Here is a 22,400-nt window from a genome sequence, read left to right on the forward strand (position 1 = left end):
TGTCTCTTCAAACTGGGAAAGGCCATGCTGCACAGCCTGCCTCCAAGCGGGCCGCTCAGAGGCCAGGGTTTCCCACTTGTTGAGGTCCATCCCTAAGGCCTTCAGATCCCTCTTGCAGATGTCCTTGTATCGCAGCTGTGGTCTACCTGTAGGGCGCTTTCCTTGCACGAGTTCTCCATAGAGGAGATCCTTTGGGATCCGGTCATCATCCATTCTCACGACATGACCAAGCCAACGCAGGCGTCTCTGTTTCAGCAGTGAATACATGCTAGGGATTCCAGCACGTTCCAGGACTGTGTTGTTCGGAACTTTGTCCTGCCAGGTGATGCCGAGGATGCGTCGGAGGCAGCGCATGTGGAAAGCGCTCAGTTTCCTCTCCTGTTGTGAGCGAAGAGTCCATAACTCGCTGCAGTACAGAAGTGTACTCAGGACGCAAGCTCTATAGACCTGGATCTTGGTATGTTCTGTCAGCTTCTTGTTGGACCAGACTCTCTTTGTGAGTCTGGAAAACGTGGTAGCTGCTTTACCGATGCGCTTGTTTAGCTCGGTATCGAGAGAATGAGTGTCGGAGATCGTTGAGCCAAGGTACACAAAGGGTACACGAATAAGGGTATCAGCAATCATAAAATAGTTGAAAACCCCCTTTTGTGCACAGTATATCCACAGGTCTCCTTGCATGATACCAGGTGAAAGAGGGAAGAGGCCGCAAGGAAAAGAGAAGCCACACATCCCACAAGGGGGTAGGTCGACTTTTGTGGTTTTAACATATATCTGTTCATATTTGATAGACATTCCTCCAAACCCTGATCATATTATTTGCACCAGATGGGTTCCATGTTGATCATCAAATACCCCATATCAGCAAATGCAACCACAGGGGAATTTACACTACACAGAGGAGACCTGCAAGGCATTTGCAAAAGTTTGTGCGAGCTGCTTCTGCTGGGGCCTGATAGAATGTGAGCTTCAAACTTCCCAATCTAACAATAGCAACTGACTCCGGATTAGGCGCTCAGTATCTTGGTTTGCCGCCTGCGGACCGCCTGCTGTTTCATGTTTATTAATGGAGGACAACGTGGGTGAATTGCCACAGGAGTTGGTAGACTTCTGACAAATTCAGCAGGTGCCCCACCCCGGGAATGCAGAAAGAGAGCTGAAAGAGACCGATTACCCAACAGCGCCTGCTTGGGCTGTCGAAGGTCGACTGGATGGTTTGTTTTCTAATTAAACATCTAAACACTAATTTACAGAATCAACCTCCATTGAAGGCTTCGGGACTTAAAAGCGCCTGACAGGCAATTAAAGAGCTGATGCAGGAATTCCTGAAGCCGAGAGAACAACATTTTCTAAGGTTGTCTCCAGTTTTACCTGCCAATCAACACTCAGATGCATGTTGACAGATGTGACTAGAGAGGACAGTTGCTTTGAAGGCTGCATATTCTAGGGCAGGAGTGTCCAAAGTTTTTGGCAGGGGGGCCACATCCTCTCTCTGACACTGTGTCAGGGGCCAGGGAAAAAAGAATTAATTTACATTTAAAATTTGAATAAATTTACATACGTTTACATAAATGAATATATTAAAGATGAACTTACATGAATGAAGGAAGGTCTTGCAATAGCTCAAGGCCTATAAAAGGCCTTGCGCAAAGCAAGGCTGGCCTTTCCTTTGCTGCCGCTACTGCATCACAGATGTGAAACAGCAAGCAGTGGAGGGAGCCCTCATATCACAGCTCATGCAAGAGGTCAAACAGTCGCCCTCACGCTGAGAGCAGTTGCATTGGGCCAGTGTGAGCTCCAGCAAATCTCTGGAGGGCCAGATGCTCATTGGAGACTGGGGGCTCCCTGAGGGCTGCCTTGGGAGTCCTCAAGGGCCGCAAGTGGCCCCAGGGCCGGGGTTTGGGCACCCCTATTCTAGGCAGTGGTTGGTCCCAATTTTTCAGGAGGGGAAAGGGAAGGCATTTTCCTTTGACCACCAATGAGTTTCCTCGGACTTATACCAGCTCTATAGCTCGCACAAGTCTGAGGAGACAAAGGGGGCGTGTCAGCCACACCAAAGGAAGTAGCATTCACACAAGTTGCACATACCATTTGCCACTCCCTCTTGCCTCTGACATGCTCCTGGCCCTCCCCAACCCTCCCACTGCCCTGCCCATCCTGTCAACTTACTGGGGCGTCAATGGGGCTCCTCTTTGCTTCCACCACACACAGGTTCCTTCCAGGTGGCCCAGAAGCAAATGGCTCTACATGCTTCTGGAAGGTATTTCACAATGCCATAAAGCAGGTTCCACTGCCACAACTTTAGATCCAAACGTGGGGTGTGCAATTAAGATTGGGCTCTCAGGGCGCAGTCCTGTCTGACTTTTCACACTGATGCAACTGCAACGTAGCCCCAAGGTAAGGGTCCAAACATTCACCTACCTTGAGAAGCCTCTGTGACTGCCCCCACAACCTCTGGATGCAGCGCATGCCCCATTGGCATGACTGCATCAGTGCCGGAATGTTGGATAGGATTGGGCTCTCAGTCTCTTATATTACTTTTGGTGCCTTTTTATGCTGCTGTAATGTTGTGCCTGGGTGGGTGGTTGTACCTGGGTCTCAAATTTCCTCCAGCCCCATCTGGGGGGACTTCACAGATAAGGCTCTCACCTGCTTGCATGTAAACCTCTCTCTCTCTCTCTGATCCCCATTTGTCCCTTCATCTTGTCCGTTATATTACTTTAATCTTCCATGCTGCTAGAAGGTTCTTAAACATTCCATAACATCTCAGAAGGTGAGCCAATGGTTAAGGATGAGGGTTAAGGAACTTTATTCTCTTCAGCCACTTGATGTTCAACCAATAGCTCTGGAGATTTCAAAAACTGCTGGAGGCATTTCCCTCTAGAATTTTTTTTTTAAATTTGGTTGAGTTTATACGGTTTCTGGAGTAAATTGGCAAAGCCGTTGACTATTCTACAAATCTCTGTCTTCTGGAGTTTAACTGGTGCCTCCTTAGACTATTTATGACCATGAAAGAGAAAGAGCCTTAAAGATAATTGAAAGCTGGCTTTGCCTTCACAAACACATACACAGATGGAGGCAGGAGAGCTACAGGCTCTAAAACAGATGCATATTTCAACAGCTGTGAGCAGAGAGGGTAAAAAATAATCCGTCGTGTTTTGGCTTAGAGATTTCGAACACATCTAAATGAAAGTGTTCATAGGCCAAGAGAAGCCAATGTTTATTGCAACCGGCTGAAGCTTTTCGCTTCTTGGCACCGAGGTTTCCCTTGCTTGATTCTGGGAAAAATGACAGGAGTGTTAAACATCCTACTCCAAGATAAACACATGGGAATACTCCGTATGTAGCTCATTTGCAGGCAGGGCTTCTGACCGCCGCCACATTCATGGACGCTCAGGCAAGTACGTGACTTTATAGTCTTATCGATGAATTCTTCTTTACTTCTTCTGTTCCGGGATTTGCTTTGCTGTCTGGAGTGGGGAGAGAAACACACCGGAGGGCTTCCTTCAAACGGGTTCTGTTTGGATCTTCCATGCTGAGCAGAATGGGGTTCTCATAGCCAAGAAAATAGGCAGCTAGAACTCGCAGTGAAACAGACTGGCAGTTGATTCAGAGCTAAGGAAAAAGTACTTCTTAAAATGCAATGAATGATTGGCTCATGGAATTCTCTGCTAGAAAAATGTGGGGGTGGGTTTAACCTCCACCTTCAGGGGCGGTGAGCCACTGAATATCCCTTGTTAGAAGAGGACAGTGGGGGGGGGGAATGATAGCCATTGTGCCCTGCTCGTGTGGGGAATAGGATGCTAGCCTGGGCAGTTCTCAGAGCCTGCAGGGCTCTGTTCTGACGGTGCATATCGGTGGTGTTTTTTCAACCCAGGTTGAACATGGAAGCAGTCTTTCTTAAAAAGAGAGGTGTGTGGCTTCAAGCCCCTCCCCCCACTGCCATTTATGAGGTACTCAACAGGGCCAACCTTAGGAGCTGTGGGGTCCAATGTAAAACTTTTTTGCACCCCCTACTCCCACGGGGCCCCCCTACTCATCAGGATGAGAGGCAGCGGTGAGGCACCCAGCAGTGTTGTCACCACTGACTGCTTTCTGAGGGGCCAATTTCAAGGCAGTTGGATCCAGGGATGGTCAGGAGGGAGGGCTGTCCAGTCGCAATTCTCCACTCACCACGCTCTCCTAGCAGCACCTTGGTTCCATGCTGGAGTGTCAACGATAGAGCGAAGTGCCAGCTGCAAGCTGTCCTGGTATGGGGCCCCTTCAGGTCCAGAGTCCAATTTGGCCAAATTGATCAAGCTGCCCACAGGCCGGTACTTGAGGCTGCAGAGTGGAGTAGAGTGGGACAGGATTCCTATCCCATGATCTAGCATTGTTCTTCCCAAACACTCACCAAAGCAGTTCATTGGATCCTCTTGACTTAGTTAGATATAAACACTTCCAGGACATAACATAGTCTCTTTTCCTCTCCACTGCCTATCAGCCTGTCTCTTCCTTCCCAGCCTCACTGCCCGACTCCCTGCCTGCCATCTTTCTTGTTCCCGATCTGCCGGCTTTCCCCTCCGCTCACTTGCCCTTTCAACCACTCTGTACCCTGAATCTTGCTTCAGCCTTCCTTTGAATTGAGTTCTCAGTTCAGATCCTGCCATTCAGTTAAGTATAGATTGATCCTCCAGTGGACTGAGCTGGGGCACCTTCCCGATGAGGAAAGGCTACAACGTTTGGGCCTCTTCAGTCTAGAAAAGAGGTGGCTGAGGAGGGACATGATTGAGACATACAAAATCATGCAGGGGGTGGACAAAGTGGATAGGGAGATGCTCTTTTCCTTCTCACGTAACACCAGAACCAGGGGACACCCACGAAAGTTGAGTGTTGGGAGAGTTAAGACAGACAGAAGAAAGTATTTCTTTACCCAGCGTAAAGAATTAGTAATTAGTTTGTGGAACTCTTTGCCACAGGATATAGTGATGGCATCTTGCCTGGATGCCTTTAAGAGGGGATTGGACAAATTTCTGGAGGAAAAGTTCATCACGGGTTATAAGTCACAGTAGATATGTGCAAGGTAGAGGGAGGCTGCCTCTGTCCCTGGGGCCTTTGGTGGGCCACTGTGAGATACAGGAAGTTGGACTAGATGGGCCTTTGGCCTGATCCAGCGAGGCTCTTCTGATGTTCTTATGACTTGCCCCAGTGTTCCATCTGCTCCCAGGGAGACAGGTACATTAGCTTCCTGCATGCACAGCTGTCTTCCTGTGTGCTCAGCAGTGAGGTACTCTGCACATGCCCACATGCAGCTTCTCAGTATTTTTATTTTATCACATATTATAGGTTGACTAGAGAGGGAGCAGGCACCCAGGGAGGCAGTTCCCAAAACAGCATCAGGTTTGTGTATTCTGTGAAGCCCTGAGTGCTGTATTCTTTTTAATGTCTTTTTTTTATGTTTTTGTATTTTAATTTTTAATGTTTATTTGCATTTATTTCTGTATTTTAATGTTTTTTATTGTAAGCCGCCTTGGGTGCCCTTCGGGGAGAAAGGAGGAATACCAATCGAAATAATAATAATAATAATAATAATAATAATAATAATAATAATAATAATAATAATAATAATAAATATCATGTTAGCAACCTTCAGTCTTTCAACTATGGTATTGCGCTCTGAAAGGTGGTTCTGGAACAGCGTCTAGAGTGGCTGAAAAGGCCAATTCGGGAGTGACAATCCCTCCCACACTGGGAGCAAGTGCAGTCTGTCCCTGGTCTGTCTCCCTGGCTATGGGCCTTCCTTCTTTGCTTCTTAGCCTCAGACTGTTGGCCAAGTGTCTCTTCAAACTGGGAAAGGCCATGCTGCACAGCCCGCCTCCAAGCGGGCCGCTCAGAGGCCAGGGTTTCCCATTTGTTGAGGTCCACTCCTAAGGCCTTCAGATCCCTCTTGCAGATGTCCTTGTATCGCAGCTGTGGTCTACCTGTAGGGCGCTTTCCTTGCACGAGTTCTCCATAGTGGAGATCCTTTGGGATCCGGCCATCATCCATTCTCACAACATGACCGAGCCAATAATAATAATAATAATAATAATAATAATAATAATAATAATAATAAATCAAGCTCCATACAGATATTGACAAAAGAGGGTTGGCACCCAGCTTCCTTGCAAGGATAAACATAATGATAAGACAAGCGGCAGGTTTCAATAAGACAAGTGAAATTTCTCAGAAGATCAATCATAGAATCATAGAGTTGGAAGGGACCTACAAGGTCATCTAAACCAACCCCCTGCCATAGGCAGGAAATCCTCCTTGAGCATCGCCAACAGGTGCCTGTTAAACCTCTTCTTGAAGATCTCTAGGAAAGAAGAATCCACTACCTCCCTCGGCAATCTTTTCCACTGCCGAACCACCCCTTGCTTCTTGCCACAGGAGGTGGTGATGGCATCTGGCCTGGACGTCTTTAAAAGGGGATTGGACAAGTTTCTGGAGGAAAAATCCATTATGGGTTACAAGCCATGATGCGTATGTGCAACCTCCTGATTTTAGAAATGGGCTATGTCAGAATGCCAGATGCAAGGGAGGGCACCAGGATGCAGGTCTCTTGTTATCTGGGGTGCTCCCTGGGGCATTTGGTGGGCCGCTGTGAGATACAGGAAGCTGGACTAGATGGGCCTATGGCCTGATCCAGTGGGGCTGTTCTTATGTTCTTATGTTCCCGATTTCCAACTGAAATCTCCTCCTTTGCAGTTTGCCTGCCCTGATTTCCAAACTGATTTATGCGTAGGGATACATAGAGTTCTCTGGCAGGACTCCTAACCCAGCCCTACAGCAGAATTACTTCAAGTTTAAAGGGTGAGAGGGAGTGTGGGAAGTTAGGACCCTGGGTTATTCTTAAGAAGGCACCACATGGTTAATTCAGTCTTTCCCGAGTATAACGCACGTCCCCCATGGCAACAGCTGCTTCTTGCTAACCAGCTGCAAAAACTCAAACTTTCTTCTCCAGCCAAATCCAAACGGCCTCTTTTGCTTTATAAATCTCTGAGAATCTTACAGCACCTTAAAGCCTAACACAATCATTTCAGCATAAGCTTTTGTGTGGACCCCTTCATTAGATGCATGGAGTGGAATCAACGGCAGGCAGGCAGGCAGACACACATGTAGTGATGGGGAAAAATGTCATGAAAGGTGGGGTAATTGGACTATGCTGGGACGGGAGAGGTTCAATCAGCGACGGTTGTTTATTTATTCCATTCTATTTCTGTCCTGACTTTCACCTCAGTTGGTCTCAAGGAAGCTATATTTGAAACAGCAGCCACTCAATATAATTCAAAAGCCCCAAACAAACAGATCGAAGACTGGAGATGTCACAGGTAAAATAAGTCCTTTATCATCCAACCCCAATGCTTGATGAAACCAATATGCGTTCAGTATCTTCTTCAAAGCTAGAAGCAAGGGGGCACCCAAATCTCCCAAATCAGGGAGCGCAACATCTAGGAGGTCACCACAGAGAAGACCCTTAGCTACTTGCATACCCACCGAACCTCATTCTGCGACGGCACACAGAATAAAGCCTCCCTGGAAGATTGAGATCTTCCAGGGAGATCTTCCGGCCCACTGATTGTGGGCTGTTTCAAGTGGTGGAAGATGGGCCTTAAGGTATCAAGGTAAGTCCCAGCACATCGACTTGGATCCAGAAACCAATGGGAAGTCAGTGTCACTCCTATAAGATAGGAATAATGTGCTTCCCGCCACCACCATTTGGTCCTTGTCAGCAATCAAGCTGCAGTGGTGCACTAGATGAAATTCTGCAAAAGCCCTTCTGGTCACAGCCACCACCTGACCCTCTAAGCACTTGCCTGGGTCCAGAAGCTCCCCCAAGTTACATAATTGCTCTTTCAGAGGAAGTGCTGCCCCATGGAGAATAGGCTGAACTCCCAATCCAACATCAGCACTCCTGTTGACCATCAGCACCTTCGTCCCGTCTGGCTTTAATTTGTTAGTCCACCTCCAGCCCACCACTGGCTCCAAGCCTCAGTCCAGAGTGTTCACTGACTCCCAAGATCAGATGATGTTGTGAGACAGAGCTGAGTAGCATCGGCATACTGGTGACACCTCTCCAGACAATCTCCCCGAGCGGTCTCAGATATACTCAAGGGAGGATTCACTACAACAGGAAGAATTAAAGCAGTCTCCCTGGCTATGCTGAGTTCATTAGCAACCAGCACGGTCCTATGCGTGCCTACTCAGAAGTGAGCCCCATTGAGTCCAGTGGGACTTACAGCTCAATCCTAAACTTCCCTAGTGCCCAGGGCTACAACGGTGCCAAAATGGCAACCACTGCATCCTATAGGGCCAGGGAAGCAGCGCCAGGTCTCCTCAGGGTAAGGAAACAAACATTCCTTTACACCGTGTAACAAAACTCCAATGGGTCTCCTCGGATCTGTGCCTGCTATTGAGCTGGTGTGGAACCAAGGAGACCCATGTTGAGTTTCCCAGCCTGGAAGGGAGGTTAGGATACAGCAGCAGAGCCTGCCGCCATCTCTGCCCCACTCCCAAGTCCAATCCTCCCCTCCCCTTCCCTCACCCAGTTCTGCCCCTTCTCGCCCTTCCCCCACCCCAAAAAGCCCTACCGCTGGCTGCCAGCCAATGGTTGGCAACCTTCAGTCTCGAAAGACTATGGTATGAGCCTACAGCACCCGGTATTCCCAGGTGGTCTCCCATCCAAGTACTAACCAGGCCTGACCCTGCTTAGCTTCTGAGATCAGACGAGCCTGCCATACCTGTCGCCAAGAGCTCTCAGCACTGGTCTTTGGGCTCTGAGGCCCAGTGCCAACTGGCTCTTGGCTTAGCGCCAGTAGTGCATTCTTGGTGCTAGCACAAGGGTGCCTTAGAGCACATTTCGTGACAATCTGGGTCAACGGCGCCAGTGGAGAGACAGCACTGCAGCCCATAGGATTGGGCCTTTACTCGTTTGTTAGTGTGTTTAGGATTGCAGTCTTAAATATTGTGCAGGAGCAATTGCTTCAACAAGGACCAATGAATGAAGGGACCAAACGAATGCTAGAAATGCAGTGGGTGAATGTCCATATGTAAAGCAAAATGCGATCAGCAGCAGTAATAGCTTTGCTGTATATGCAGGAGCCTGGCTCAATGTGGTCTTCAACCCTGGAAGGAAGGTGTGACTTGCACCCCTCACTAACTTGGAGGGTCTGTTAACCAACATACACTATTAGCACCCAAGTCGCTGATCTGGGCAGCAAAACAATGTTGTCAGAGAAGCAGTGCCATTTCTAGGCCATTCAGATTGAATGTCTGAAAACCTTTTGGAGGACACATCACAGAGGCATCACTAGAGGGGGTTTTAGAGGGGGCCTCACCGTGGCGTGTAAGTGGGAGCAAAACGGAGGCAGCCTCTATTTTGCTCCCCCACCCAGAATGGCTCCAAAGGGGAGGGGGAGAGGCTGCTTGCCCGCCGCGGTGAGGCAAAACTCTCTGCAAAACTTAGTACTTTGCACCCCCTCTAGCTATGCCACTGCCATATTCCCTGATGAAACGAAACAAGCTTCAGTTCTTTTCTTCCAGAAAACCTGTGCAACTTTCTTCAGCATAAGTATTGTGGCTTTGCAACTCGACAAGACCAGAGAAGAATCAATGTCGATATTACTTTATCTCCCTTTTTGTTTCCACTTGATCTAGTAATAAAACTACTCAACGGTATGAAAAATAAAAATCCAGGTTTGCCACTGAAAAAGTGCAAGTGTTTTGTTCTGCTATCGGATTCCGTTATGAGCCACGTAGATCCTGGCCTCTCATCAATTCGAGAGGCGGCCCACAGCTTTCGGCCTGCAGGTCTTATTGAAGCTTTGCTTCTCACTCTCCGAGCAATTCAAGTCCCTTCATTTAATTTCAATGGAAACTTTAGTGTTTCGGTCCGAGCCTGAGCATGTTGTTGAATGCTCATCTCTGGATCTTATTTCCAGGTCTCTGAAGGACTGGGTTTGATCACCTCGTCTGATTACAACATCTTTGAGAGCTTTAAAGGAATTTGCACAAGGGGAAGGAGGGCAGCTGCTGCTCTGGTGGAGGATTTGCCGGCCATGTCTCTCCAGGTGGACGCACCTTTGTGAGACTTCAGAGGACACTTTTCAACAAGCGGAACAGGTATGTCACTGAGCTGATCTGGAGCCTTGTCTGCAAGAGGTCTGTTCTCTTGATTGCCAAAAGAGATCCTTAAAATTTTCCAAAGTGAGGACCAGGATCTATATGGCAGTTTCCCTAAGACTCAGGAGTATTTTAGCAAAAGAAGTCCAACTATATCCCCTCTCTTGACTTTTATTTTTTTAAATTCAAAGCATGTATTTTGGGCTGAGCCTTTGAAAATCAGTCATCCTGTTCGTGGTTTTCTTTACTGCGATGGGGTTTTTGTTCCTTTTTTTATGGTTTTGATTGAATCTATGATGCTGCCTTGTACTAAATCAGGCTGTAACTCCACATCCTCTTTGGTGTGTTTAGCGCAATATTGTCTACTCTAATTGGCTGGCTCTCTAAGGGCCTGATCTTGGACAGTGTGCGCCAGCTTACCTCCAGCACACACTGTCACAAATGTGCCATAAAACAGGATTGCGAGCCCTTACCCAGTGCAAGACCATGCTGAGCCAGCTCCGGCGCTGGGCCTGCATTCCGCCGCCTGGCAGTCACCAAAGACTGCCAGGCAGCAAAGAGGTGAGTGGGAGTGTGGGGAGAGGTGGGGAGGAGGCATTCTGGGGTGGGGAGAGGACAAGCAGAGGGCGGGAGGGAGGTGTGGCAGGGAGGGAGGAGGACAGGAGAGGGGCAAGACTGGCGGAGCTGAGCTCCACCAGATCCTGAGCCCTGTGTCATGCCGTGTGGCCCAATACGGGACTCTTTGATTCAGTGGAAGCTCAAGAGCTGCAGTACTACTCAAAACTGAGTAGGCCCATTGCGGGGCTATTTCCCTTCCCCTGAGGAGCTGTCGCTGTCTGCCCAGTTGCGCACTGGATGCCGCAGTAGCCATCTGGGCGCCGTGGCAGCCCCACTCTTTGCGCAGCTCAAGATTGGGCTACCCGACCTCTAACAGGGGCCTTTCCCAATTCTTCCATCCCAGACCCTTAACTGGAGATGTCAAGGTTTGAAACTGGACCTTCCTATATACAAAGCACATCTTCTGCCATTGATATATAGGACCATCTTTCTATGAGCTGCCTTGAACATTTGAAGAGGTGGAATATCAACATTTAAAATAAGGGAATGAATGATAAGAATGTGATACACTCAACCTTTTTCCTCTTTTATCACACACACACACACACTTTTTTCTACCTATGGTTAGCATCAAAATAATTCATATGTCAACCTTGTCCATAACTGTTAATTACTTGGACTGTCAATAACTGTTCTTATTGGAAACTATTAAGAGTTATATTTGCAGCTACCAATTGAATCACTCCTTTTGTGTATGTCTCACTGTGTGTCTACAAGTACACACACATTATGAAGTGGTGCTAATCACTTTAACAGGGGGCTACAGGGCAGTAAGTGGTTTGCAAACTGCAGGCTTGAATTGTCAGTTTCATTAAGTAGAGCGTGCATTTTCTATTGACAGCTTTCACCTTGAAATGCCAGGTTGTGGTGCATCAGGGCCAGAGCATGTGCTCTGGTCTCCACAGTGATGCCACTGAATGCAGCTACTCCGAGTAAGTGATTCTCTGTTCCTGCCATAACCTTTGCAGGTACTGTACACACCTTGTGTCTTGACCCATCAAGTTGTGATTCTCCATTGCCAGTGGCTCCTGGTGTAAAGAGTTCCATGTTATTTGGGTGAGAGGCTGAGCCATGTGGCAAGTACTTGCAAATATTATGGCAGGGGTAAGGATCACACTGTGGGAAGGGCATTTTTGACAGCATCCCACGACAACTGTGATCCGTGTTCCAGTCCTTCTGGTTCATAATAAGACAGGAAGATTTTGTCTTCTCTTCTGTCCCTGCTTCTTCTGGGTCAATGGGTATTGCCAAAACTTGTGATAGTCTGGGTTGTGGTCCTACTTCCAGGATGTATTGGGATGGCTGGGAGGTCACATACACACACCTGTGCGAAAGAACAAAAAGCAAAGGAAGCAAAAGACTGGCTCTCAGTCATCAGTTTCAAGAAATCTGCTTCTGCCTCCTCTATCAGGGTAAAGTCAGACATAGTATTCTGAATGTTATTGAAGTGGTTTGAATCAGTTCAGAGGGCCATCTACAGCAACTGTTACCCTGTACATGCCTGATCTCGTCTGATCTTGGAAGCTAAGCAGGGACAGGCCTGGTTAGTACTTGGATGGGAGACCGCCTGGGAATACTGAGTGCTGTAGGCTTATACCATAGTCTTTCGAGACTGAAGGTGGCCAACCAGAGGGCCATCTTTACCCATGCGCTTAGCATCCATGGACCTGAGCATTGGCAGATGCCAAATCCACAACTGGAGGGCCTCCGAGGACCTCCTAGACATGACTGGTAGTCACTTCTGAAAGGCTTCTGAGGAGGCTGGGAAAACAACACTTGACCTCGGGAGGGCTGAGTGCAGCCCCCAGGTATGTTATTGCAGTGCCATGCCAGCCCCCCTACCCCCAGATTTAATTATCCACAGATTTTGGTATCTGCGGGGTACCTGGAACGGATTCCCTTCATATGCCCAGAGCCCACCATATTAGAAATGAGGGGAAGGAAAGAAATGGAATGGTTACATCTCAGATTTAGCCAGACTCAATTATAGGGCTTCCCTTATTATCCACAAAGGCCACAGACCCTTTGGCCACAAAGGCCAAAGACCCTTCAGAGGGCTGAAAAGGACAATTTCTGGTTTTCAGCCAAAAACTGAAAGTCATCCTTTTCAGCCTTACAAAGGCCTCCAGGCAACCCTTCTGAGGGTTGGGGAGGCTGCGCACAGGCTCAGCCCTCTGAGCCCTGGTCGGGTTCAGAGGGCCACTGACATAGCTAGAGCGGGGTGGCACACATATTTTGCAGGGAGCCATGTGGGCAGGGCGAAGGAAAAGACGTGCCTGAGGGGGGACATGATTGAGACATACAAAATTATGCAGGGGAAGGATAAAGTGGATAGGGAGATGCTCTTTACACTCTCACATAACACCAGAACCAGGGGACATCCACTAAGATTGAGTGTTAGGAGAGTTAGAACACACAAAAGAAAATATTTCTTTACTCAGCGTATGGTTGGTCTGTGGAACTCTTTGCCACAGGATGCGGTGACAGCATCTGGCCTGGATGCTTTTAAAAGGGGAATGGACACGTTTCTGGATGAAAAATCCATTACGGGTTACAAGCCTTGATGTGCATGTACAACCTCCTGAATTTAGAAATGGGCTATGTCAGAATGCCAGATGCAAGGGAGGGCACCAGGATGTAGGTCTCTTGTTATCTGGTGTGCTCCTTGGGCCATTTGGTGGGGCTGCTGTTAGATACAGGAAGCTGGACTAGATGGGCCTATGGCCTGATCCAGTGGGGCTGTTCTTATGTTCTTAACTACAATTCCCAGGAAGCCTTGCAGGTCTCTTGTTATCTGGTGTGCTCCCTGGGGCATTTGGTGGGCCACTGTGAGATACAGGAAGCTGGACTAGATGGGCCTATGGCCTGATCCAGTGGGGCTGTTCTTATGTTCTTATGGAGGCAAATGGCTCCCAAGGGGAGGAGCCGCTTGCGCTCTGTAGGGAGGCTCCCTGCAAAACTTAGTGCACTGCCCCCCCTCTAGCTACACGAGTGCAGAGAGCTACAGGTTGCCAACGCTGCAGGTTTGGAACCCACAGATTTTTGAATCCATGGGTACTGAACCCGCAGATAATGAGGGCGGATCTGTATGTTCATTGAGAAGAAGTGGATTTGCATGTCACTTCACTCTTCAAGCTCTGGTTTGAACCGGGGCAGATGCAGTATTTGTGGTGGGGGGGGGCACTAACTTAACTCCAGAGCCCAGGTCAACTAGATAGGTAGACCTGGGCTCCCGGTTGAACTTTGGCCTCAAGACTGAGGTTTGCTGGGCAGGTAGACCTAGGTTCCCTTCTGGACTCTGCCCCTCACACCACCCAGTGGGCATTCCTTGGTGCCCAACTTCTCTACCCATGCCTTCCCTGCAGGTGTTACAGTTTGGGGGGGACACACATCTATGCCCCCCCCTTGGATCTGCCCCTGGTTTGAATGCTCATTTGTCCCTCTGACAGCAAATGCCTGAAGACCCAATCCTATCCAATTTTCCAGTGCTGGTGCAGCCGTGCCAATGGGGTGTGCATTACATCCTGTGGTGGGGAGGCAATCACGGAGGCCTCCTCAAGGTGTAGGAACATTTGTTCCCTTACCTCAGGGCTGCATTGCGGCTGTACCAGTAGCTGGAAAGTTGGATAGGATTGGGCCCTCTGGACAACATGGGCCAATAGTCTTCCTTTCATATCTTCAACCTTACCGCTGTTCCGTAATGCGAGGCCCTGCATGAGAAGTACCAGAGAACTGTTTGCGTATCACATTCAGGGAGTGTTCATTTGACTGTGAATCCGTCCGTGGGGAATTCTTTCTGCACTACCACAACCAGATCGCAGGCAGCCTCATGCTAATCAGGTTGCTATGGGACATGGTGTTTGTGATTGTTTTACATGGCTGAGGATAATTGCATCTGACAAAGGGGAACCCCATCCTTCCTTCTAGTTGTGAACAGAGGCTATACCCTATTATTGACCAAATGGGTCCAGTACATTAGAGTTGGAATGTTGAATGGAGGATCATTTGACACGTGGGAAACTAAAGGAACAGTGGAAGTATCCTTCCTGATTTATTCATGGTTCTGTGAGCCGGATATTCAAGCTTCCAGTTACACCGGTACACACTGCAGCCTGCTATTACATGATTTTGTTTTCAGATTGCATGAGATAAGGTTACTTCATTATTAATATATGCGCAGCCGCGCATATATATACATAAATGTTGTATCTGTGCAGGCGCACAAGCCTCTGGAAGTGTTAATAGTTAAGATAAACTAAGTCCATTATCACAGAGAATGACTATTTCTATGACCCTATTTGCAATAAAACCAGATTCAATGATATGAGAAAATTGCTCGGTTTTGGAATAATTGAACCAGGCTGTATGAACCCATACAAAGGCATCATTTACAAAGTACTTTGCTTGTCTCAAGTATTTATTCCTGAAGAAGGAAATGGGGGGGAAGCAGAGTTCATACGGTTTATGCCGTTTTCCAATGCGTGTAACATTTTTTTTTAATCGTATCACGTTTATTACCAGGTTTTCCCGCAGTTGGGAAGTGCAAGAGAGGAGCGGCAAGCCTGTTTGTAGTTCTGGACCTTTCCACAGTGTTGTAGAGTTGGTAGAGATAACTCTGCTGCACGCTGGAAGAGAGGGAGTCACCCTTTCTTCCTAAGGTGTGCTGCAGCCTGTGAGATGCCACAGCACAGCACAAATGAGGTAGAGAGAAGAGTCAGCTGATTTGCCTAGGCAATCTCTCTATCACACACACACACACACACACACACACACACACACACACTATGCTGTGCTGCCACTCATTTCTTCTGTTGCTGCAAAGTTTTGCCCAGTCCTCATGACCTATCCAGGATAAGTGAAAGCACAGAAAAAAGGGAGCAAGATCACTATGTAGTCTCCCCCTTGATCTATACGCATTCATTTGAATCCTTGCTTTGAGTCAACTCACGTGCAACTAACTTAAGCCTCTTGCCCTGGAAAGGCAAGTTTCCCAACTTGCCTTGTGTGCAACCATTGTACATGCACCCTACAATGCAGACATGTAAGTTAATGCTCACAGATCCAGAGAGGGTTTGAAAGGCACAGTTCTGGCTTTTTCAGGAGGAAATTCATATCCCACAACCACACCCCCCACCCATTTCTCCTCCAAATTATCAAGATGATACATGGGGCTTGGCACTAGTTTAATCTCGCCCAGATTTCGTCCCACCCCCATGCACACACAAACACTTCTGAAAGTGACCTCCCACATTCCAACTTTCATGTGAGTCTGTGTAATGAGTGCAACTGTTTAAAAAAATACTTATATGCTTCTGCTACAATGAATTGGTAGTCTTTCGCACGGTGATGCATCCTTCTAACAGGATCTTTGGAACTCAGTCACTTTCTGCATTGTGACTGTCCAAACGGTCTGAACTCAAAAGTTCACTGCTGTTGTCATTGTTTATTATTTCTCACCCAACTTACATGTTGGCAACCTTCAGTCTCGAAAGACTCTGGTATCGTGCTCTGAATGGTGGTTCTGGAATAGCGTCTAGTGTGGCTGAAAAGGCCGATTCGGGAGTGACAATCCCTTCCACACCGGGAGCAAGTGCAGTCTGTCCCTGGTCTGTCTCCCTGGCTATGGGCCTTCCTTCCTTATTTAATTAGCAGAGCTGACTCCCACTTCAGGTTTGTCTGAAAACAGTTCACAGAATTAGGTTAGTGGTTGATGAAATTGCTCCTTTTATTTTCCTGGCTGGACTAGGAGGAACATGAATGCCCGGGTAACTGCTGCTCACTTGCATGGAAGGAAGCCAGACTCCTAGCATCTTAGATTATACAAAGCGCTATCCAACTTTCCAGCACCCATGCAGCTGTGTCCATGAGCCATTTGCAGTGGGGGAACAGTCCCAGAGGTCTCCTCAAGATAAGAGAATATTTGTTTCTTTACCTTGGGGCTGCACTGCAGTCGCATTGGTACTGGCACATTGGTTAAAACTGGACCCTTAAATTCAGATAGCAGCCTTGCCCTCTATGTGCACAATGCACCAAGAGCATCATCGTCTAGAGACAAACAGCCTATTGGTGTAGCTGCCTTTAATTTCAATGGGTCATAGGCGGAAGTGGCTTACAGTGACTTGGGTCACTTTCCATTTGGGGGATCTATTATCTCCTGTGACTGGTGACTGTGACTATGATGGTAAGGCCACACACCTGGAGTATTGTGTTCAGTTCTGGTCACCACATCTCAAAAAAGATATAGTGGAAAAGGTGCAAAAGAGAGCGACTAAGATGATTACTGGGCTGGGGCACCTTCCTTATGAGGAAAGGCTACGGTGTTTGGGCCTCTTCAGCCTAGAAAAGAGGCGCCTGAGGGGGGACATGATTGAGACATACAAAATTATGCAGGGGATGGACAGAGTGGATAGGGAGATGCTCTTTACACTCTCACATAATACCAGAACCAGGGGACATCCACTAAAATTGAGTGTTGGGCGGGTTAGGACAGACAAAAGAAAATATTTCTTTACTCAGCATGTGGTTGGTCTGTGGAACTCTTTGCCACAGGATGTGGTGATGGCGACTGGCCTGGACGCCTTTAAAAGGGGATTGGACAAGTTTCTGGAGGAAAAATCCATTACGGGGTACAAGCCATGATGTGCATGTGCAACCTCCTGATTTTAGAAATGGGCTATGTCAGAATGCCAGATGGAAGGGAGGGCACCAGGATGAGGTCTCTTGTTATCTGGTGTGCTCCCTGGGGCATTTGGTGGGCCGCTGTGAGATACAGGAAGCTGGACTAGATGGGCCTATGGCCTGATCCAGTGGGGCTGTTCTTATGTTCTTATGACTGTGTCCTACCATCCTTGCAGAAGACATGAAAGAGCAACAATCCCAAGACTCCCAGAAGTGCTCCAGATGTCACTTTTTTGCAGCATGAGGGAGTTCCTTCAGATTCTTAAATGCACAGGAAAGAAAAGGTAAGACTGGACAACTGTTATTACTAACTAAGGGCCCAATCCTATCCAGTTTTCCAGCATCGATGCAGTCACAATGCAGCCCCAGGATAAGGTAACAAACATTCCCTTACCTTGAGGAAGCCTCCCAGGCTTGCCCCCTACTGCAGAATGTAGTGCAAGTCCCATTGGCACAGCTGCAAGTTGGCACTGGAAAGTTGGATAGGATTGGGCCCTAATATACAAACAGCCTACAGGGCTCTGAGGGTTGTCTAGTGGCAAGTGATAGATCTGCCGTGATATCACAATGAGCCTGATTGGACAGGCACTGTCTGAAATTGAGTTAGCTGCTCTGACGGAAGGGCTGGGCAGCCTAGGGTTAGAGAGCTGTCAAAAGGGAGAAATGCAGCTATGATTTGAATTCTAAAGTGTATACTCTATACCATGTAATTAGTATTGCTAACAAGCTACAGTTTTTCAAATAATCCTTGTGAATTGAAGTCAGCTAAGCAGTGTTTAAGGCTTTATCCCTGGATGTGAGTACAGGTGCAGCTGTTTATGTATTTACATGTCCCTTTCCTACCCAAGGCACCTGAAGCTGAATCCAATGTGATAAAAATACAATAAAGCAATCAACAAATATGGCAGGATATCAAGAATCCAGAGCAGTGTACAATGGGGTCCACAGTATCACATGAAAATCAGCAGGTGACAAGCCAGCAATGAAAACTAAGGAAGTAACACCACTTAGCTGATCCACCAAATGCAGGGAGAAAGGGGGCCGAATTGGTCTCCTGGGGAAGGATGTTACAAAGCTTGGGTGTCACAACCCAAATCCCCAGCACCTACACCTCAAATGATAGCAGGGCACAGAGTGGGGCCAGCGATCCTATGGTGCATCTTTTTCTTTTCCTCTGAACAAGCACTATTTCATGAAGCTGGATTATAGCATTTCACAGTTACAGAATTTGTACTATGCAGGCTCTTCCATTCAGGGTTGTTTTGCCAAAATGCTATGTTACAAAAGGGTTGTGGCCTATGAAGTCTGCAAATCCACATAGAACTAGTTCCTGCCATCTCTAAGCAAGCTACAACTTTCTTAAACACCGGGGACTACTTAGTCACTGGGGACTGCATCACAATCTGTGTGTCCATATTACCCGTCCTGAGGCATTCATAAACTGGCACTTTTATGGTAATCAAGAACAGAATTAGCCATCTCCATCCCAGCCAGCAATAAAGAAACTTCATATCTGAGAGGCATTTATAGGGCTGAGTTTCTTCCAAGCCTTTGGAAGAGCACAAAAGCAACTTGGTCTACAAATAGCCCTAGGAAAACAAAAGAATAAGCTATTGTACTATTGATGCAGCTGGGACAATAATAAAAAAACCCATATTTCAGCAATCAATGCTGAAACATCTTGACTAGAAGATGTATATTTAATGCTGGCAGGCCCCCAGAGTCTTTAAAATCCCCTAGAACAATAAATCATGTCTGTTCCCAACTAGAATTCTATCAATAATTTTATTGTAATATCTGTAGGAAATTCTAATGTTCAAATCCCACTTTATTACTGTAATAATGGATCTAATTTGTAAGACGTATAAAATGTGACCATAATGATATTGGCACGAGAGAGATATATGATATCTCTGTATCTCGGTTGTGTTCTGGTAACTTTACTCCCTATACAATAACTAGGAAAGAAACAGTGCAATAAAAATATAGGAGAGAATGTGCTATTAAAGAAGTGCTTTTTGAGAGTATTAGGGTGCAATCCTAACCCCTTATGTCAGTACTTTCCAGCACTGACATAAAGGCAATGCAACTCTGAGGTAAGGGAACAAACATTCCCTTACTTTGAGGAGGCCTCCATGAGTGACACCCAACTTCAGGATGCAGCACATGTCCCCTTAGCCAGTTCCTATGCCAGTGCTGGAAAGTACTGACATAAGGGGTTAGGATTGCGCCCTTAGACACTGAAAGCACATGTGATGTGGCAGGGAGCATGCTGCACTTTGGCCAAGCGAGTTGGGTTCAAATGTCAGTTATAAAGCTTGTAAGATGGCCTTGGATCTTACATACATGTTGGTGAAAGGGAGACTGTACTTAAATGAGGAACTGAGTTTTGTGAAGAATTCCACACCTACGGTAAAAAAAAGTCCCTCCATTGGCAATTTTTGAGAGAAGCAATGAAACAGTAATGTTGCTATGTGAGAAGAAGCAATAGCATTGCTAAGGGGGGCTGAGAGCAATTGCCTTGGGCCAGAGGGTGCCTTTCTGAGGCCCCCGAGACTGGGCGCGTTCACTCAGAATCCGTTCCATATCAGCCGCCTTGGGTGCCCTTCGGGGAGAAAGGTGGAATACAAATCCAATAAATAAATAAATAAATAAATAAATAAATATCAGTTCACTCAGAAGGACTTACAAGGTCTGCCGGACAGCTTCGAAAATCCCTTCCAGTTTTCTCTGAAATTGGACGTGCATTTATAAGGCATCCAGCAGACTTGTAAGGCCTTCTGAGTCTTGAGGAGGCCACAGATAGCCTCCAAGTGCCTTAGAAGGCCTGCCAGAAGCATTAGAAATGCATTTCCAGTTTTTGCTAAAACCAGATGGGGTGGGTGGGAAAGTGTACCACATGGTGTAGCTACGTCACTGAGAAGGAGCAATATATCATTTCACTGTTGGAGCAACAGAAATGTGCCCCCCGCGACGCACACCCCATTCCCCATGTGAAGCTGGGATCACATTAGAAAAAGAAGAGGAACACATGAAGGGGAGGAGGAATGGCACTGAAGCAGCAAAAGATTCAGCTGTGGTTGGAGGGGGGGGCATTTTGGCTGCCCTAAAAAAGAAAATCAGCACTACATTTTATTCAAAAAGTTATTGGGGTGAAAATATGGTACATCGCTATTTTGTAATTCATGTCACATCAAGAGAGCAGGCATTTATTTTGTAATCAATTTTCTAGACACACTACACCAAACGTCCTCCTTCCATCCTGAGAAAAAGGTCAGCCATCAACCAAGCTCTGAGTGAAAAGCGGAAAGCAGAAAGAAGAGTTCGATTCCAGGAGCCTGAAGAGGTGATTCGACATGGTATGTTGTTAGTGGGAATTAGATCTCAAAGTACCCCCTTCCTCTCTCTCACCCACATACCTTTGTGGTTCTCTTCAGCAACCCCTACAATCTGTTGACTTCATGATTACTTCTGAGGGCTCCATGTGGCATTTAGGGCCATGTATTACCACAGTGGTCTTCAGCCTTTTTTGTGCCATGACCCCAGTAAATAAATAAAGAGACTGAGGACCCACCATCCATTCTGCCTCTCTCTCAGGACCGTATCCGCACCATCTTAATGCCTTTCCAACGCGGTTCTCTGTAACCAAATATTCTTATTAGAGAGAGCGGAAAAAGTTACCTGGCACTAGTGAACGCTATTTCCGCACAGTTGCTAACAACCAGAGCAGGACTGGGACACCATCCCCTGGTAGCTGAAGGGGTACACCAGATGCCTCCCCCTTTACCAGGTGGTGCTCTAGTCCAGTGGTCTTCCACTATTTTGTTCCAATAAGTTGCCATGATGCCACAACTGAGGCTTTGTGACCCACTGGGGTCCTGACCCCAAGGTTGAAAAACACTTAGCACTTAGGGATGACTGCTTTTAGGCAGCAAACCAAGAGTAAATGTACGAGACTTGAGTGTGCTCTCCATGTAAATGAAACAGGAAGTCCTGGTATTCCAGGTTTCATGGTCACACGAGGAACACTGTGAGGAGTTGGTGGGCCGCTGTGAGATACAGGAAGCTGGACTAGATGGGCCTATGGACTGTTCCAGTGGGGCTGTTCTTATGTTCTTAATTTCAATTCCCAGGAAGCCTTGCAGGTCTCTTGTTATCTGGTGTGCTCCCTGGGGCATTTGGTGGGCCGCTGTGAGATACAGGAAGCTGGACTAGATGGGCCTATGGCCTGATCCAGTGGGGCTCTTCTTATGTTTTTAACTACAATTCCCAGGAAGCCTTGCAGGCCTCTTGTTATCTGGTGTGCTCCCTGGGGCATTTGGTGGGCCGCTGTGAGATACAGGAAGCTGGACTAGATGGGCCTATGGCCTGATCCAGTGGGGCTCTTCTTATGTTCTTAAGGAGGGGAATAATCTGCTTCTTGCGCAAGTGAGCGGAAAGCAGCTCATTGACCTTGCGTTGCCAGCAGGTTGGAGGGCGGTGGTGGCATCAGCAGACTCGGGGTGAAAAGCACCTTGTATCCACCACCCACTTGCAATATGCCACTGATGGAACCCACATCAGGTGGCATCATGGGTGGGCCATTGATGCAGATCCGCACCAGGGTTGCTGACTGGTCTCAGAAGGAGTCTTCAGATTATCTTATCTGAGTGCAGCAGGAGCAGAAGAACCAATGTGGTGAGAGGCAGCTCAGCAGTTGGCTAAATTTGGTATTCTTGCTATAACACATGTCCATTTTAGCCTTTTTTCCCTAAGCATGATGTCACCTCTCAGGCATAAAAATACAGGTGTAACAGGGTCACATCCAATCACGTCCAGGAGCATGAACAGAAATGCTGCTGCAGGTATTTGGTAGTTCTCTGTGTGTGACCAGAAGTGTCTGATTAACATGTGTCTATCCATCAGAAGAGATCAACCTTTAGGGAAAAGTGGGCTTCGTTGTGGCAAACAAACATGGGAATTTG

General features: G+C 47.4%; 1 protein-coding gene and 1 pseudogene across 1 annotated transcript in view; both read left to right on the forward strand.

The window, feature by feature from the left end:
• Positions 1-12,230: 12,230 nt before the first annotated feature.
• LOC136637476 (5S ribosomal RNA) lies at positions 12,231-12,350 on the forward strand (annotated as a pseudogene).
• Positions 12,351-17,630: 5,280 nt separating this feature from the next.
• Positions 17,631-22,400, forward strand: part of C1H14orf180 (chromosome 1 C14orf180 homolog) — a 20,600-nt gene continuing 15,830 nt past the window's right edge. Inside the window, exons 1-2 of the mRNA XM_066612304.1 lie at positions 17,631-17,720; positions 20,669-20,795. Coding sequence (XP_066468401.1) covers positions 17,703-17,720; positions 20,669-20,795 — 145 coding nt within the window. The 5' untranslated portion in view covers positions 17,631-17,702. The remainder of the gene's footprint in view (positions 17,721-20,668; positions 20,796-22,400) is intronic.

This window comes from Tiliqua scincoides, chromosome 1 (genome assembly GCF_035046505.1).
Source record: "Tiliqua scincoides isolate rTilSci1 chromosome 1, rTilSci1.hap2, whole genome shotgun sequence".
In the NCBI taxonomy this organism is placed as follows: Eukaryota; Metazoa; Chordata; class Lepidosauria; order Squamata; family Scincidae; genus Tiliqua; species Tiliqua scincoides.